The sequence below is a fragment of the Cetorhinus maximus genome, chromosome 2 (genome assembly GCF_964194155.1).
Source record: "Cetorhinus maximus chromosome 2, sCetMax3.hap1.1, whole genome shotgun sequence".
Classification (NCBI taxonomy): Eukaryota; Metazoa; Chordata; class Chondrichthyes; order Lamniformes; family Cetorhinidae; genus Cetorhinus; species Cetorhinus maximus.
In genome coordinates this window covers 185701568-185718238 of record NC_135880.1, presented here as the reverse complement: position 1 = coordinate 185718238, position 16671 = coordinate 185701568, and the positions used below count along the sequence as shown (strand labels likewise).

General features: G+C 43.3%; 1 protein-coding gene across 1 annotated transcript in view; it reads left to right on the top strand.

Moving 5' to 3' along the window:
- Positions 1-16671, top strand: part of siae (sialic acid acetylesterase) — a 58807-nt gene that overhangs the window by 26006 nt on the left and 16130 nt on the right. Inside the window, exon 5 of the mRNA XM_078530662.1 lies at positions 8059-8233. Within this exon, the coding sequence (XP_078386788.1) occupies positions 8059-8233 (175 nt within the window). The remainder of the gene's footprint in view (positions 1-8058; positions 8234-16671) is intronic.

Below are 16671 nucleotides of genomic sequence, written 5' to 3'. Positions count from 1 at the left end.
GGATATGGTGAGAATGTTTCTTGTGGGGAAGAGCATAACTAGAAGTCGTCAATGTAAGATAAGTCACCGAGAAAGAAGAAACTTCTTTACTCAAAGAGTGGTGAGAATGTGGAACTTCCTACCACAGGGAGTGGTTGAAGTGAATAGCATAGATACATTTAAGCGGAAGCCAGACCAGCATATGAAGGACAGGGTTAGGGTTAGGTTTACGGTGAATGAGTCAAATGAGAAAAGATGGGAGAAGGCCCGAGTGAAACATAAACACTGGCATTGACTGGTTGGGCAGAATGACCTGTTTCTGTGCTGTATAACCTATGAATTGAGAAATAAAAAAGGCAATCACACAACTGGGGAGCAAATATGTAGGCAACTCTCTGAGAAGTGCGAAAACCATAGGGCAGTAATAGCAGGGGATTTCAATTACTCTGATATTAACTGGAATAGAATTAGTGTGAAAGGTGTAGAGGGAGCAGAATTCTTAAAATATGTTCAAGAGAACTTTTTTTAAGCCAGTATGAGGTAAGCCTAAACAGAGAAGGGCAGCTCTGGACTGGGTTTAATGGAATGAAGCTGGGCAGTTGGAAGGGGTATCAGTGGGAAAGCATTTTAGTGATAGTGATCAAAGTTCAGTTAGATTTAGAACAATTATAGAAAAGGACAAATATAGACCAAGAGTAAAATATTATGAACATATGAAACAGGAGCAGGTACAGGCTATTGGGGCCCTCATGCCTGCTCTGCCATTCAATAAGATCATGGCTGATCTGTTTGTATATCTAATTCCACATTTCCATCTACCCCTGATAACCTTTGATTCTATCTACTTCCGCCTTAAAGATGTTCAGTGACCCCCGCCTTCACCATCTTCTGAAGCAGAGAGTTCCAAATTTACACAACGCTCTGAGAGAAAAAAATTCTCCCCATATCTTTCTTAAAAGCGTGCTGCCTAATTTTAAAACAGTTCCTCCTAGTTTGGACTCACCCACAAGAGGAAACATCATTTCCGCGTCCACCTTGTTAAGACCGTTCAGGATCTTATATCCTTCAATCAAGTCACCCCTCACTCTTCTAAACTCCAGTGGAAACAAACCCAGCCTGTCAAACCTATCCTCTTAAGACAACCCACTCATTCCAAGTATCAACCTAGTAAACCACCTCTGAATCGCCTCTAATGCATTTACATCCTTTGTTAAATAAGAAGACCAAATCTGTACACGCTATTCGAGATGTTGTCTCACCAATGCCCTGTATAACTGAAGCATAACATCCTTACTTTTATTTACTGAATATTGAGTTCAACAACTTTAGATCATGAACTCTCTCCTCCATCCCCACCCCCTTTCCTATCCCCCTTTTTCCAATAGTTTATATATTTCTTTTCCCCCACCTATTTCCATTATTTTTAAATGTATTTCCATCCATTGTTTTATCTCTACCTTTTAGCCTATTTCGATCCCTTTCCCCCACCCCACCCCCACTAGGGCTATCTGTACCTTGCTCGTCCTGCTTTCTACCCTTAATGTCACCATTAGCACATTTCTTAGCTAATATCACCACCATCAACACCTCTTTGTCCTTTTGTCTATGACATCTTTTGGCAATCTCCACCTATCACTGGCCCTCTATCCAGCTCTACCTGTCCCCCCCCCCCTTAAAACAGCTTATATTTTACCTCTCTTCTATTTTTCCTCAGTTCTGATGAAGAGTCATTCGGACTCGAAACGTTAACTGTATTCCTCTCCGCAGATGCCGTCAGACCTGTAGAGGTATATTTGTTTTTGTTTTGGATTTCCAGCATCCGCAGTTTTTTGCTTTTGTCCTTACTTTTATGTTCAATTCCTTGTAATAAAGGATAGCATCCCATTAACCTTCTTAATTACGTGCTGTACCTGCATACTAACTTTTTGTGACTCATGCACTAGAACACTCAGAATCCGCCGTACCTCGGAATTCTGCAGTCATTCTCCATTTAAGTAATACTCTTTTTTATTCTTTCTGCCAAAGTGAACAACTTCACATTTTTCCCATGTTATACTCCGTCTGCTATATTTTTGCCCACTCATTTAAGCTATCTATATCTGTCTACAACCTCCTTATGTCCTCTTCACAACATATTTTCCTACCTATCTTTGTATCATGTGCCAATTTAGTTGCTGTGCCTTCGCTCCCCTCATCTAAGTCATTGATATGAATTGTAAAAAGTTGAGGCCCCAGCACAGACTTTTTGGGGACGCCACTCGTGACGAGTAGAGTCCCCAATCAGAAAAAGACCTATTTATGCATGCTCCCTGTTTTCTGCCAGCCAACCAATCTTCTATCCATGCTAATTTGTTGCCCCTTACACCATGAGCTTTTATTTTCAGCAATAACCTTTGATATGGCATCTTATCAAATGCCTTCTGGAAATCCAAGTACAACATGTCTACAGTATCCCCTTTATCCACAGCTCAAGTTACTCCTTCAAAGAACTCCAATAAATTGGTAAAATATGATTTCCCTTTCACAAGACCATGATGACTCTTCCCAGTTACCTTGAGTTTTTCTAAGTGCCCAGCTATAACCTCCTTAATGATCGATTCTAGCACTTTCCCCATGACAGATGCCAGGCTAACTGGCTTATAGCCTCCTGTTTCCTGCTTCTCTCCCTTCTTGAATAGAGGGGTTATATTTGCTACTTCCCAGTCTGATGGAACCTGTCCAGAATCTAGGGAATTAAAAAAAATTAACACCAACGCATCTGCTACCTCATTAGCTATCTCTTTTAAGACCCTAGGATGAAGTCCATCTGGACGTGGAGACTTGTCAGCCCACAGCTCCATCCCTAGTGATTGTAATTTCAACAAGCTCCTCTTTCCCTTCCACCTCTTGATTTACAGCTATTATTGGAATGCTTTTTGTATTCCCTGTTCATTTCCTTATTATCTACTATTAACTCCTCATTCTGGCACTGTAGAGGACCGACATTCAATTTACCTACTCTTCTTTTTAAATACCTATAGAAGCTCTTGCTATCTGCTTTCACATTTCTAGCTAGCTTCCTCTCATACTTTAATTTCTTTCTCCTGATTAACCTTTTAGTCATTCTCTGCCATTCTTTATATTCTGACCACTCATCTGACCTGCCACTCATCTTTGCACAGTTGTGTTTTTTCCTTAAGTTTGATGGTTTCCTTAACTTCTTTAGTTAACCATGGATGGTGGGTCCTCCCCTTAGAATGCTTCTTTTTAGTAGAAATATACTTATTTTGAATATTCTGAAATATCCCCTTAAATGTCCCCCACTGCTCCTCTATTGATCTATCATCTAGCCTGGTATCCCAGTTCACATAGTTACACTTATTTAAGTTTAAAATACTTGCTTAGACCCACTCTTCTCCCTTTCAAGCTGGATGTAAAATTCAATCATATTGTGATTGCTGCTCCCCAGGGGTGCCTTTCTTTGAGGTCATTAATTAATCCTGTCACAGTATACAGCACCAAGTTGAATATAACCTGCTCTCTGTTTGGTTCCAGAACATGCTACTCTAAGAGACTATCTTGAAAACATTTTATGAACTCCTCATCCAGGCTGCTACTGCCAATTTAATTTTTCCAGTTTAAATGTAGATTAAAATCACCCTTGATTATTACCATCCCTTTTTCACAAGCACCCAATGTTTCTTCATATATGCTTTGTCCTACATTGTGGTTACTGTTAGGGGCCCTGTAGACCACTCCCTCTAGTGACTTCTTTCTCCTACTATTCCTCATCTCCACCCATCTACATCCTGATCTCCTGAACCAAGGTAATCTCTAACTATTTCACCAATGCCATCTTTGATTAACAGTGCTACCCCTCCATCTTTACCTAGCTTCCTATTCTTCTTAAATGTCATATATCCCTCAATAATTCAGGTCCCAATCCTTTTCATCCTGCAGCCACTTCTCAGTAATGGCTATCAGATCATATTTATTTACTTCAGTGTAAGTTATCAATTCATTTACTTTGTTATGGATGCTGTGCACATTCAGATACAGAGCCTATAGAGTAAGACAAAAATGGGAAGCTTATGTCAAATATCGAAAATTCAGTGCTGCAGAAAGCCTTCAGGAGTGTAGACAGTGCAGGGTTATTATGACCGATGCAGTTGGTAAAGCTGAGTTATTTAAAAATCCCAGAGGGAAACTTTAAACAACTGTCATAACCTATACTTTTAAGTGTTATGTTTGAGATGCTACTCTCAATTCAGGAATCAGACCACCAGTTCTCAAAGTTTTACATTAAACTAAATTAATCATTTTATTAATTTACACAGGTTAAAATATATATACACATGGCTACAAATTACTACAGTCATAACTTTTAACAAATTCCCAAACTAATCTCCATTAAGGCAACAGCTACCCATAGATGTAACCAGACACCAGGCAAAGCATTTTCACCGTACAAATTCAAAATTAGGCTCTTTTCACTTTGGTTCCTGTGGAGACAGTTGGAGGCTTACAGCTGCTGTTGATCTCACATTGCCTCAGCCCTGCACACACAAAACGGCTGAAGTTATACCTACCACCGCCCATTGAATGTAAATTCACATTGTACGACCAGCCTCTTCTAACAATAAAACCCCTTTTCATAGTACCAATTTTATTAGTAATATAAACATATTACTGATGCTTGGTATCTGCTAGATAGGTGTCAGCTTTCACTCCACTTCTTGAATGCTATTCAACAAAATGCAAATACACTCTATCTCTCTTGCATATCAAAACTAGTACACATCAACGCACCCAGACTAGCTGGCTTTCATCCAGTTAAGACACACCCACAGACAAAACCTCTATTTTAAAAGAAAAATATTTTCCAATAATATTATATACATTAATAGCTTCATGAAAAGGGTGAAATTAAAAAGGAAATTAAGAAAGCAAAAGGAAGGTTTGAAAACATTACTGCCAAGTTAAATCAAGGAAAAATGCAAACATATTTTATAAATATACGAGCAAAAGGAAAGAGTAGGGCTGATGCAGAAAGTTAATTTGTGTGTGGAGGTGGAAGAGATGGGCATGGTTCTTAATTTTGAACAAAACTGGGGGACAAAACAGACATTGTAGTTGAGGAAGAGTGAAAAATTGGATGGGATAAACATAGTGAGGGAGGAAATATTAAAGTGTTTAGCATCCTGGAAAGTGGATAAATCACTAGGATCAGATGGGACATATCCCAAGCTGCTAAAGGAAAGCAGGGGAAGATATAGCAGAGGCCCTGCCCCCCATTTTCCAATCCTCTGGTGACAGGTGTGGTGCCAGATGACTGGAGGACTGCTAATGTTGTACTTTTGTTTAACTAGGGAGGAAGGGTTTAGTTGAGTAATTATAGGCTGTCAGCCTAACCTTGGTGGTGGGTAAGTATTGAAAAAAATTCTGAGGGACAATAAATATCATAGTTTAGAAAGGCACTGATTAGAATAGGATAGTCAGCATGGGTTTGTTAAGCTGATTCAATTTACTGAGGAGGTAACAAGGAGGGGTGAGTGGGTTAGTCTATTTGATGTAGTTTACATGGACTTTCACAAAAATTTTGACAAGCTCCCATATGATAGACTGGTCAGAAAATTTTAAATTTCATGGGATCCAATGAAAAGTGACAAGTTGGATCCAAAATTGACTCAGTGGCAGGAAGCAAAGGGCAATGGTGGGCGGGTGTTTTTGTGACTGAAAGACTGTTTCCAGTGGTAACAGGACTTGGGGGTAGGGGAGATGATGGCGTAGGGGTAATGTCACTGATCTAGTAATCCAGAGGGCCAGACTAATGCTGTGGGGACAAGGGTTCAAAATTCCACCATGGCATCTGGTGGAATTTGAACTCAATTAATAAATCTGGAATGTAAAGCTAGTCTAAGTAATGTTGGCCATGATATCTATGCAAGAAGTAACAGAAGCTCTGCCTCTGATTGATGTAAAAACCCATCTCGTTCACTAATGTCCTTCAGGGAAAGAAATCTGTTGTCCTTACCTGGTCTGGCCTACATGTGACTCCAGAGCCACAGCAATGTGGTTGATCTTTAACTGCCCTCTGAATGGCCTTGTTAGTCGCTTAGTTCAAGGGCAATTAGGGATAGGCAATAAATACTGTCCTTGCCAACAGTGGTGCCCACACCCCATGAAGGAATAAAGAAGAAAAAAAGCACTGGGTTCCTTGCTGCTTGTGGTGGATATCTGTGATTTAGACTTAAATGTAGGGGGCATGATTAGGAAGTTTGCAGATGATACAAAATTACAGATGTGATTGATGATGAGGAAGAAAGCTGTAGACTGCAGTGTTATATCAATGGACTGGTCAGACAGGCAAAAAAGCAGCAAATGGAATTCAATCTGAAGAACTCCCACTATCATCAGCACGGTGACAGTAGTGTGTCCCATCTACAAGTTGCAATGCAGCAACTCACCAAGCCTCCTTCAACTATACCTTCCAAACCCATAACCTCTAATGCCTAGAAGGACAGGACAGCAGATACCACCTGAAAGTTCCCCTCCAAGCCACACAATGCCCTGACTTAGATACGGTTGCTGGGTCAAAATCCTGGAACTCCCTCCCTAACAGCACTGTGGGTGTATCTACATGGCATGGACTGCAGCAGTTCAAGAAGTCAGCTCACCACCACTTTATTGAGGGTAATTAGGGATGGGAAATGAATGGTGGCCTTGCCAGTGATGCTCACATTCCATGAATGAGTAAAAAACATGTCCAGTTTTGTACAGCAAGTTCCATACACAGCAGAGATAAATAAGCAGTTCCTATGTGGGTGATCGATGTAGAATTTTGGCCTGCAGAATGAGAATCCCAACTGTTTTCTGAATGATGCCATGGGGTCTTTTGCATTCATTTCATCCAGCAGAGAAGGTTTCAGGTTAACATTGCATTTGAAAATGGTCACCTCCAGTCTTGCAGCTTTCCCATAGTGGAGGGCAGCCTGCATCTTGTGTAAATTTTGGAGTAGGGCTCAGACCAGAGCACTGGCAGAGAGTCAAGTTGACTGGTGCAAAGATATTATCCTTGGTTCAGTGTCAGAAGTCACTCCCTTAAGCAGAATCCATGTTCCCTATGATCAGGAGTATGGCTTCATTGCCCACTAGTTAGTTATGCAATAGCATGACCTGGGACTTGTCACAGTAAGTTCTCTTGGTGTGTGTACTGAATTGTAGGATCTTGCAACTCCCTCAAATGCATGTCAACAGGTAAACTTACCATCACTCCAATGTGACAAATCAATTATCTGGGTTACTTTACATAAAATGTATGACAGAACACAGCAGATGTTATCAATTACCTCTCATTCATAATTTTGGAAATGATAAAATACAATAAGTAGGCCTTGATATAATTTGATGTTTGCTCTTGAAATAACCCATATTGGTGTTTAAATCCTTTGTGACTCAGGGTTGCTGTGATGTAGTTATATACCTTGTACTTCCACAGTAGTTGAAGGGAGAAGTCAGCTACAGTTGAGATGCAAGGCACCTGATGAAGGAGCATGCTTCAGGCCATGTTGGTTTCTTCTGTTTCAAAAGATACCAAGAATTTGCAAGATTTTTCCAGATGCAGTGTTTCAGAAAAGAGGTTAAACTAGGCATAATCCGCCCTGTAAGGTCATATGCCACTGGTGTCGGTGACCACAGGAACATAGGAATAGGAGTAAGCCATTCAGTCCGTTGGCCTGTTCTGCTGTTCAGTCAAACCATGGCTGATTTGCATCTTAACTCCATTTACCCATCTTTATTCCATACCCCTTGCTGCCTTAACTAAAAAAAAATATTGATCTCGGTCTCGAAAGCTCAAATTGAACCACAGCATGCACAGATTTTTTGGGGAGAGAGTCCCAGATTTCCATAAACCCTTAAAAAAAAATGCTTCTTGATTTCACTCCTGAAAGGCCTAACTGTAATCTTTAGATTATGCTTACTTTTACTGGTTTTCCCCCATCAGAGGTTTCTCTCGATCTGGTGGTAGAGAAGCCCAGTGCTGCTATAGAAAAAGATAAAATCATTTCCTGCTTGTCATTGTCTTTTATTGAATCCTAGAAATTCTTGGGAATGGCAATTTCACCTCATTCTCAGCTGTTTGCTGGTTGTTCGGTCGATTTCTCTATGACAAGCTGCAGTATCCTATTGGGCTGGTGGAATCATGTTGGGGAGGAACCCCCATTGAGGTTTGGTCTTCCAAACGAGTCCTCAACAAATGTGGACTTTCTTTCAAGTAAGTTTACAATTTACCATCTTTTAATTTGCTGTTTCTGTAATACAATAAACAGCTCTGAAACTATTTCAAATAGATCGGCTTCTAATTTCCTAATGAAGGATTTAAGACAGGACAGCACGAGGAAACCTATTGGCCCAAATATTCGCTAAACAGCGTATAGTTTCAGATAGGAAAAAGCAAGTGGCCGATCTCGCCTTTCCCCAGAATACTGTTTGCACAATTGTCCACCCCTGAAGCTCTTGACCCAGCAACCAATGTGACCCTTGACCCATCACCCACATGGCACCCAACCCAGCACTCACACAGCACTTAGCCTGTCCCAGTGCGTCACTTGACGTGCGTTTCTACATTCCTCAGCCTGTCACTTGTGTAGCCCTCGACCCCACACTGCACCAATGCAAATGTTTACATAGTACCTGTAGCTATTAAAGAAAAGCGCTGAAATAGGGAGTGAAAATTGAGTTTCATGGGCTTACACATAGAAGCTACCTCATTGTACAGATATCGTCATTGAGGAAGGGAAAGAGACAAAGGACTTTAAAGGGATGAAAGAACAGAGACAACTGGAGTTCACACACACAGCTGTGAAGGTGGCAGAACAAGTTGGTAAGGATGTGAAAAAAACACCTGGAACTCTAAATTTTAGAAATAGTACAAAGATGAGGAAGTAATGCTGAACCTTTATAAAACTCTTGTTAGGCCCCAGCTGGATTATTCTGCCCAATTCTGGGCACAACTCTTTCCGCAGGATATTGAGGCCTTGAAGATGTTGCTGAGGGTTTTGATAGAGGAAATAAGGAGAAATTGTTCCCAGTGGCAAAAGAATTGAGAACCAGAGGACACAGATTTAAGGTGATTGGCAAAATATTATGATGATGGAATGCAGTGCCTGAAAGAACAATGGAAGGAGATTCAGTCATAACTTTCTAAAGGAATTGGATAATTACTTGTAAAGGAAATAAATTGCAAAGCTATGGGGAAAGAGCATGAGAGTGGAATTAATCAGTAAACTCTCTTTTAAATAGCTAGCACAGGCATGATGGGCCAAATGACCTTCTGCTGTGACCTGTTCCTTATGTAGCTTCAAGGGTAACTATGTGCCTACAGCAAGAGGTTGTAGAGTGGAGCCAAGTAACAGCAGAGCCGGACACCTAATGAGTGTTTTTATACTGGATATGCTAGTTGGATTTTGTGTTGGTGATTAATCCTGTGAGCACTTGTTCCCTTTTATCTACCCTACTAGTTACATCCTCAAAAATTTACATCCTCAAAATTTCCCCTTCGTAAAGCCATGTTGACTTTGTCTAATCATACTATGATTTTTAAGTGCATTAAGAGCTTCTTAATAATAGATTGCAGCATTTTCCAGTAACTGATGACAGGCTAACTGGCCTGTGATTTTCTGTTTTCTCTCCCTCCTTTCTTGAAAAGAAGGTACATTTGCTATTCTCGAATTTGAGGAGTTTTTGAAAATCATAACCAGTGTATCTACTACCTCTGCAGCTATTTCTTTCAGAACCTTAGAATGTAGGCCATCAGTCCTGGGGATTTGTTGGCTTTTAGTCCCTTAAAGCTCCATTACTTTTTCTCTGCTGATATTGATTACTTTAAACTTGTCACAGTTACTAGTTGCTTGGTTACCCACTATTTCTGGTATATAATTTGTCTCTTCGACTGTGAAAACAGACACAAAATATTTGCTCAAGGTCTCTGGCATTTCCTCATTCTCTGTGATATTTTTTCCTCTCTCTGCCTCTACATTTACTTTAGTTACTTGTTGTAATTGTGAGGTTTATAAGACCTTGGGACTGTGTCTTTAAATTTAAGGTAAAGTAATTAACCTGTTTTGAAGTTTGTCTGACAGCAAGCCTAGGTGGTATGGTTGGTAAAGATTAAAGGGGGTGCCCAGATAACTTACACCAGTAAAACGATTTACACTTAGAGTCAAGGCAGCATCCTGTATGTCAACAATGAATAGACTGAGAAGTGTCCAAGAAAATGTTGAATGTTGGGTTGTAAAAAGTTGTGCTTTAAAGTTGTTTGAAAATGAAAAAGTGTTAGGATCTGAAAGATAACTAATCAACGTTTCTACCTGGATACAAGGCCCATGTGATTCATGTTGCAACGGTGATGGGCTTCGAGATGGGACGGGTACAGCGAAGCCATTGTGATATCAGGTTACAGGGTTTCCTAAAATATCAGTGAATATCACAGACAGGTTAGTCTGCCATGGTCCAGGAGAGAGAGCAGTTAGAGGCTGAAAGTCTCTGTGGTTCACCATGCCAGAATTAGGGTGGAGCTTGTGCTCTGATTCAAAAGACCTAATTTGTGGAGAGTTAAAATGAGACTGGAGGATTTGCCTAGCTTTAGTTAGAGGTTGGTCTCCAGGAAACCTCACACCATGGAAGACCGTTCTGGAGTTATAATGTTCCAAGCTGGGAAAGGAAAAGATTGGAAGTAAACTCTTGGGAGCTAAGAATCATTTTGGACTGATTCTGGGAGAACTGAATGTCTCCTTAAAGGACAGTATAACATATATCTAATGGAACCTTTAACATAATCAAGAAAAAACACCGTTCTATAAGTTGTCCACAAAAATAATGTTTAGTCATTAGTGTTTCTAGTCTGCTTGTTACAGTAAATATCTTAAAATGTGAAATTTTATTCCATTAACTGGAAGTTAATGGAGGTGAGTACCCCTCCGCTTTCCCGCCTCTGCCAAAATTAAGTCTGGGGTGAGATGGCCTATGGTCAGCCTTCACACCCCGCTGCCAATTGAGGCCCTCAAGTTGACAATTAATGAGCACTTTAGGGCCTTATCCCGCTGCTGCTGATATTAAGCTAGCTGTGGGCGGGCCTGTTGCCATGCGGTGTGTACAAAAATTAAATCCGTGCAAACTGCTTGTCACTGTCTCCTGGCTGGGATGGGGATGGGATGGACATGGCCTCCCCCCTCCTCCTGTTTGAGGGCCCCAGTATTGGGAAGCTGGGGTGGGGGGGTGCCACTGAGAACCTCTGATTGGCAGGCAGCTCTTGGTAGGTAGTACCTCCCGTCCCCAGGGTCTTGATCCTTTTAAAAAAATATTCTTTCGCGGGATGTGGACGTTGCTGGCAAGGCCAGCATTTGTTGCCCATCCCAAATTACCCTTGAACTCAGTGTCTTGCTAGGCCAGTTCAGAGGGCAGTTAAGAGTCAACCATGTTGCTGTGGGTCTGGAGTCACATGTAGGCCAGACCAGGTAAGGACAGCAGATTTTCTTCCCTAAAGGACATCAGTGAACCAGATGGGTTTTTACAACGATCAATGAGTTTCATTGTCACCATTACTGAGATTAGCTTTATATTCCAGATTTATTAATTAATTTAATTTTTAAATTCCACCCGCTGCCTTGGTGCGAATTGAACTCAAGTTCTCGGAGCTTTAGCCTGGACCTCTGGATTATTAGTCCAGCGACACTACCACTACAATACCGTCTCAACTGCCTGAATGGCTCGTGGTTCGGCAGACGATGCAATGAAGGTCTCTTGCTGGTTCCCCAGCTGGTAGGCAAGACCTCCATTGCCTCCAAGATTCTGCCCCATGTCCTTAATGCTAGTTAGATTCAAACCATTTATCTCTATTTGTGCCGCTAGTTCATCTATCTTATTGTGAATGCTTTGTGTGTTCAGATTAAAAGTCTTCAATTTAAAATTTTGCACTACTATTCATTTAATAGACCCTGCTGATGCACTGTTACCGTTAAACATTCTGTATCTTCCTGTCTTACTCTGCTTGGCTTTACCCAAATCATTACAGTGCTTTATGGCCTCGACATTTTAGATTTCTAACTGTCCCTTCACCTGAAACTGCATCTCCCCACCCTCCACTTTTAGTTTTAAGCCCAAACCACAGCTCTAGGAACCCAACCTACTTAAAGTGGAGCCCATCCCAAGTGAACAGCTCCCTCTTTCCTGAGATAAAAGCAAAATACTGCGGATGTTGGAAATCTGAAATAAAAATCGGAAAATGGTGGAAAAACTAAACAGGTCTGGCAGCATCTGTGGAGAGAGAAACAGAGTCAATGTTTTGAGACCGTGTGATTTTTCTTTAGAGCTAATGAGAAGTAAAAAATGATGGATTTTATATTGTTTAAGGGGTGGAGCAAGTGAACAAAGAACAAAGAAAAGTACAGCACAGGAACAGGCCCTTCGGCCCTCCAAGCCTGCGCCGATCATATTGCCCGTCAACTAAAACATTTTGCACTCCCGGGGTCCGTATCCCTCTATTCCCATCCTATTCGTGTATTTGTCAAGCTGCCTCTTAAACACCACTATCGTACCTGCTTCCACCACCTCCTCTGGCAGCAAATTCCAGACACTCACTATCCTCTGCGTAAAAAACTTGCTCCGCACATCTCTATAGTTTTCTCCTCTCACCTTAAATCTATGTCCCCTAGTAATTGACTCTTCCACCCTGGGAAAAGCTTCTGACTATCTACTCTGTCCATGTCTCTCATAATTTTGTAAACTTCTATCAAGTCGCCCCTCAATCTCCGTCACTCTAGTGAGAACAATCCGAGTTTCGCCAACCTCTGCTCATAGCTAATAACCTCCAGACCAGGCAGCATCCTGGTAAACCTCCTCTACACCCTCTCCAATGCCTCCATATCCTTCTGGTAATATGGTGACCAGAATTGTATGGAATATTCCAAGTGTGGCCTAACCAAGGTTCTATACAGCTGCAGCATGACATCCCAGCTTTTATTGGGTGAGGGGTATGTGAGAAGAAGCGCTGTTTTGGAAGGTGGCATCATTGGAACAGATGTGATGGAGGCAGAAGAACTGAGATAATGGGATGGAGTCCTTACAGGAAGCAGGGTGTGAGGAGCTGTAGTCGAGTTGGCTGTGGGAGTCCGTGGGCTTGTAATGAATATTAGTCTATCACCAGAAATGGAGACACAGAGATCAAGGGAGGGAAGGGAAGTGAAGTGTCGGAGATGGACTATGTGAAGGTGATAGACGGGTGGAAATTGGAAGCAAAATCAATAAATTTTTCCAGGTCCAGACGAGAGCATGAAGCGGCATCGAAACAGTCATCAATGTACTGAAAGAGGAGTTGTGGGAGGGGGCCTGAGTAGGGCTAGGACAAGGAATGTTTCACATACTCCATAAAGAGACGGGCATAACTGGGGCCCATGCGGGTACCCATAGCCACACCTTTTATTTGGAAGCAGTGAGACAAGTTAAAGGAGAAATTGTTCAATAAGCCAGACTGAGAGTGGTGGTGGATGGGGATTGTTCGGGCCTCTGTTCAAGGAAGAAGCGGAGAGCCCTCAGACCATCCCGGTGGGGGATGGAGGTATAGAAGGATTGGACGTCCATGGGGAAGAGGAGGCGGTTAGGGCCAGGAAACTGGAAATTGTTGATATGACGTAGGGCTTCAGAGGAATTGCAAATGTAGGTGGGTAGAGACTGAACAAAGGGAGAGAGAATGGAGTCAAGATAGGAAGCAATGAGTTCCGTGGGGCAGGAACAGACTTACATGATGGGTCTACCAGGATAGTCCTGTGTGTGGATTTTGGGAAGGAGGTAGAAGCAGGCTGTGCAAGGTTGGGAGACTGAAGTTGGAAGCTGTGGAGGGAAGATCTCCAGAGGAGATGAGGTCAGTGACAGTCCTGGAAACAATGGCTTGAAGTTCAGTGGTGGGGTCATGGTCCAGGAGGAGGTGGGAAGTAGTGTCTGAGAGTTGCCGCTCAGCCTCTACAAGGTAGAGGCCTGTACGCCAGACAACACTTCCCTGAGATAAAAACAAAAAACTACTGCGGATGCTGGAAATCCAAAACAAAAACAGAATTACCTGGAAAAACTCAGCAGGTCTGGCAGCATTGGTGGAGAAGAAAAGAGTCGACGTTTCGAGTCCTCAGCAGAACTGAGTATAGTTAGGAGAGGGGTGAAATATAAGCTGGTTTAAGGTGGGGCGGGAGGGGTGGAGAGAAGTTGAGGCGGGGGGTGGTTGTAGGGACAAGCAAGCAGTGATAGGAGCAGATAATCAAAAGATGTCACAGACAAAAGGATCAAAGAGGTGTTGAAGGTGGTGATATTATCTAAGAAAATGTGCTAATTAAGAATGGATGGCAGGACACTCAAGGTACAGCTCTAGTGGGGATGGGGTGGAAAGACTGACAAGGTATTAGTTGTAGATTTTAAAATAATGGAAATAGGTGGAAAAAGAAAAATCTATATAAATTATTGAAAATAACAAAAGGGAGGGGGAAGAAACGGGGTGGGGATGGGGGGAGGGAGTTTAAGATCTAAAGTTGTTGAATTCAATATTCAGCCCGGAAGGCTGTAACGTGCCTAGTCGGAAGATGAGGTGCTGTTCCTCCAGTTTGCGTTGGGCTTCACTGGAACAATGCAGCAAGCCAAGGACAGACATGTGGGCAAGAGAGCAGGGTTGAGTGTTAAAATGGCAAGCGACAGAGAGGTTTGGGTCTTTCTTGCGGACAGACCGCAGGTGTTCTGCAAAGCGGTTGCCCAGTTTGCGTTTGGTCTCTCCAATGTAGAGGAGACCGCATTGGGAGCAACGAATGCAGTAGACTAAGTTAGGGGAAATGCAAGTGAAATGCTGCTTCACCCGAAAGGAGTGTTTGGGCCCTTGGATGGTGAGGAGAGAAGAAGTGAAGGGGCAGGTGTTGCATCTTCTGCATGGGCATGGGGAGGTGCCATAGGTGGGGGTTGAGGAGTAGGGGGTGATGGAGGAGTGGACCAGGGTGTCACAGAGGGAACGATCCCTACGGAATGCCGCCAGGGGGGTGAAGGGAAGATGTGTTTGGTGGTGGCATCATGCTGGAGTTGGCGGAAATGGCGGAGGATGATCCTTTGAATGCAGAGGCTGGTGGGGTGATAAGTGAGGACAAGGGGGACCCTATCATGTTTCTGGGAGGGAGGAGAAGGCGTGAGGGCGGATGCGCGGGAGATGGGCCGGACACGGTTGAGGGCCCTGTCATCGACCGTGGGTGGAAAACCTCAGTTAAGGAAGAAGGAGGACATGTCAGAGGAACTGTTTTTGAAGGTAGCGTCATCAGAACAGGTGCGCTGGAGGCAAAGGAACTGAGGGAATGGGATGGAGTCCTTACAGGAAGCGGGGTGTGAGGAGCTGTAGTCGAGGTAGCTGTGGGAGTCTGTAGGCTTGTAATGGATATTGGTGGACAGCCTATCATCGGAAATTGAGACAGAGAGGTCAAGGAAGGGAAGGGAAGTGTCAGAGATGGACCATGTGAAAATGATGGAGGGGTGGAGATTGGAAGCAAAATTAATAAATTTTTCTAGGTCCCGATGAGAGCATGAAGCAGCACCGAAGTAATCATCGATGTACCGGAGAAAGAATTGTGGAAGGGGGCCGGAGTAGGACTGGAACAAGGAATGTTCCACATACCCCATAAAGAGACAGGCATAGCTGGGGCCCATGCGGGTACCCATAGCCACACCTTTTATTTGGAGGAAGTGAGAGGAGTTAAAGGAGAAATTGTTCAGTGAGAACAAGTTCAGCCAGACGGAGGAGAGTAGTGGTGGATGGGGATTGTTCGGGCCTCTGTTCAAGGAAGAAGCTAAGGGCCCTCAGACCATCCTGGTGGGGGATGGAGGTGTAGAGGGATTGGACGTCCATGGTGAAGAGGAAGCGGTTGGGGCCAGGGAACTGGAAATTGTTGATGTGACGTAAGGTGCCAGAGGAATCACGGATGTAGGTGGGAAGGGACTGGACAGGGGGAGAGAGAAGGGAGTCAAGATAACGAGAAATGAGTTCCGTGGGGAAGGAACAGGCAGACACGATCAGTCTGCCGGGACAGTTCTGTTTGTGGATTTTGGGTAGGAGTTAGAAGCGGGCCGTCCAAGGTTGGGCGACTATCAGGTTAGAAGCTGTGGGAGGAAGATCTCCAGACGAGATGAGGTCAGTGACAGTCCTGGAAACAATGGCTTGATGTTCACTGGTGGGGTCATGGTCCAGGGAGAGGTAGGAGGAAGTGTCTGCGAGTTGACGCTCAGCCTCCGCGAGGTAGAGGTCAGTGCGCCAGACAACAACAGCACCACCCTTGTCAGCGGGTTTGATGACAATGTTGGGGTTGGACCTGAGAGAACGGAGTGCAGTAAGTTCAGAGAGAGACAGATTAGAATGGGTGAGAGGAGCAGAGAAATTGAGACGGCTAATGTCACGCCTACAGTTCTCAATGAAAAGATCAAGAGAAGGTAAGAATCCAGAGGGAGGGGTCCAGGTGGAGGGAGAATATTGGAGGTGGGTAAAAGGATCCGTTGAACGGGGAGAGGACTCCTGCCCAAAGAAGTGAGCACGGAGACGAAGACGGCGGAAGAAGACTTCAGCATCGTGCCGAGCCCGAAATTCATTGAGATGAGGGCGTAAGGGTATGAAACTAAGTTCTTTGCTGAGCACTGAACGTTCAG